General features: G+C 45.5%; 1 protein-coding gene across 1 annotated transcript in view; it reads left to right on the forward strand.

Moving 5' to 3' along the window:
* Positions 1-1,909, forward strand: part of LOC101988270 (alpha-fetoprotein-like) — a 40,216-nt gene that overhangs the window by 5,258 nt on the left and 33,049 nt on the right. Inside the window, 1 exon segment of the mRNA XM_013350854.1 lies at positions 781-992. Within this exon segment, the coding sequence (XP_013206308.1) occupies positions 781-992 (212 nt within the window).

Raw genomic sequence — 1,909 nt, forward strand, 5'->3', positions numbered from 1 at the left:
GGGGGGAGGGAAATGGGAGGCTGGGAGGAGGTGGAAACTTGTTTTTTTTCCCTTTTCTCAATAAAAAAAAAAAGAAAAAAAACTAGCATATGTGGGTTTAGATTTAAAAACCTAAAAGGGGTTCAACACGTGGTTCAGTAAAGGCACTTGCTGCTAATTCAGACAGCCTGAGTTTGATACCAGGAACCCAGAAGGTGGAAGGAGAAAATGCCCCCCTCCAAGTGTCCTCTGACCTCTCTACCTGCTCCAAGGCACACACCCCCTCACCATACATAACAGATAAATGATTGTGAGAAAATTAATACCTAGAAGATTTTTCCTTAAAAAGTATGCCTGGAGGCTGGTGTGGTAGTTCAGTTGATGAAATGCTTGTTGTACCTGTGTAAAGACCTGAGTGCGTGTCCCACTACCTGTGTCAAGCCAGGCACAGCCGTCTATTTCCTCAGTACCGACATTGGGGTCCCGAGACAGCCGATTCCCAGAGCTGGCTGATCTGTCAGCATAGCTGTAGGTTTATTGAAAGACTTTGTCTTAGAGTTAAGATGGAGAGTGAGAAAGACCTAGCATTGGTCTCTGTCTCTCCACATACGTGTGCACACATGCGTACACAAACACGTATAAGAATACACATGTACATACAGAATGAAATAACTAAAATTAAATCTGTGTCCTGAGATTATTGGATTCAAAGCTCAGCATCGTGCCTCCAGTTTAACTTTCCTATGGTAGGGAATGTCGGTCTCCTTCGATTCTCTTGCACGTCCCCCTTTCCTCCTACAGAGGGGTACCTTCCTCACCCATATTTGCAACGACCAAGGGCTGATGGGCAATCAAGTGTTCAGTGACTGCTGTAAGATGGAAATTACAGCAAGACTCCAGTGCTTCCTGTCCTCCAAGAAAGATGACACAGACAGCATCGATGTACCCCTGATTCCAAGGCCTGAGCTGACCTGTGAGACAGATGAGGGGACTCACATGTCACTGAAGACAAGGTAGACCGCTACTCTTTATCATGGCCTCATCGGAAGAATATTTTCCAAATGTTAAGACAGACTCTTTTTGCACATAAAATTCTCTAAAAACTGATGTTTTATGATAAGGAATTGAAATGTAAACGAGTCATGATACATCTTTTTTCTTCTAAAAAGAATGTGATCAGTTAGCCTCCTATTGGATCAATAGGGCCTGGGAATCTGCTGCAGAAGATTAGAAACGATTCGGCCCTATAAAGTGCTCACTTCCCTGATTAGGAAGACCAGGAGTTGGGTGGGAAACGAATGCTAGAGCTAATCAAATGTGGGCACTAAAACAGCTTGTAACACTGAGAAAGGTCACAAAGAGGCTTGTGTCTGCCTACACTCAGTCAGCCTGACTAGACAAGAGGAAGGACAAGGCTCTGGGAAGGTGGCAGTGCCCCCGTTGATAGCTCTAGCTGGCTCCCACAAGACCCACCGACACCCTGTGAGGAACACGAAACAAGGAAGGAAGGCAGCCTTGTCCTTTCCCCTGATGGATGTCTCAGCAGCGTGGATAGTTGCACTGCAAACATGTGTTGCCTGTAAAGCAGCAGGCTATTGCAGATAACACCGGAGGTAAGAATGGCCTCTAACCAGGGATGGCCAGGGGCGGAGAAATGGTAGACTAACATGTAAGTCCAGACTCCAGGGGTGTCTTTTGTCTGTGGTGCTTGGCCTGGGCCACCCTGACCTGTGGAGGTGAGCTTGTGCTTCTTCTTTACCTGCTGACGTAACCTTGCCAGTGCCACTATGTGAATTCGTCTTCTTTGAAACCATAAGAATCAAGATGGCTTCAGTGATTGGCATATGAGGGAATTCAGAAGGTACCATCTAGCCTTTTATCTATCTATCTATCTATCTATCTATCTATCTATCTATCTATCTATCTATCT

This window comes from Microtus ochrogaster, linkage group LG1 (genome assembly GCF_000317375.1).
Source record: "Microtus ochrogaster isolate Prairie Vole_2 linkage group LG1, MicOch1.0, whole genome shotgun sequence".
NCBI classification, from domain to species: domain Eukaryota; kingdom Metazoa; phylum Chordata; class Mammalia; order Rodentia; family Cricetidae; genus Microtus; species Microtus ochrogaster.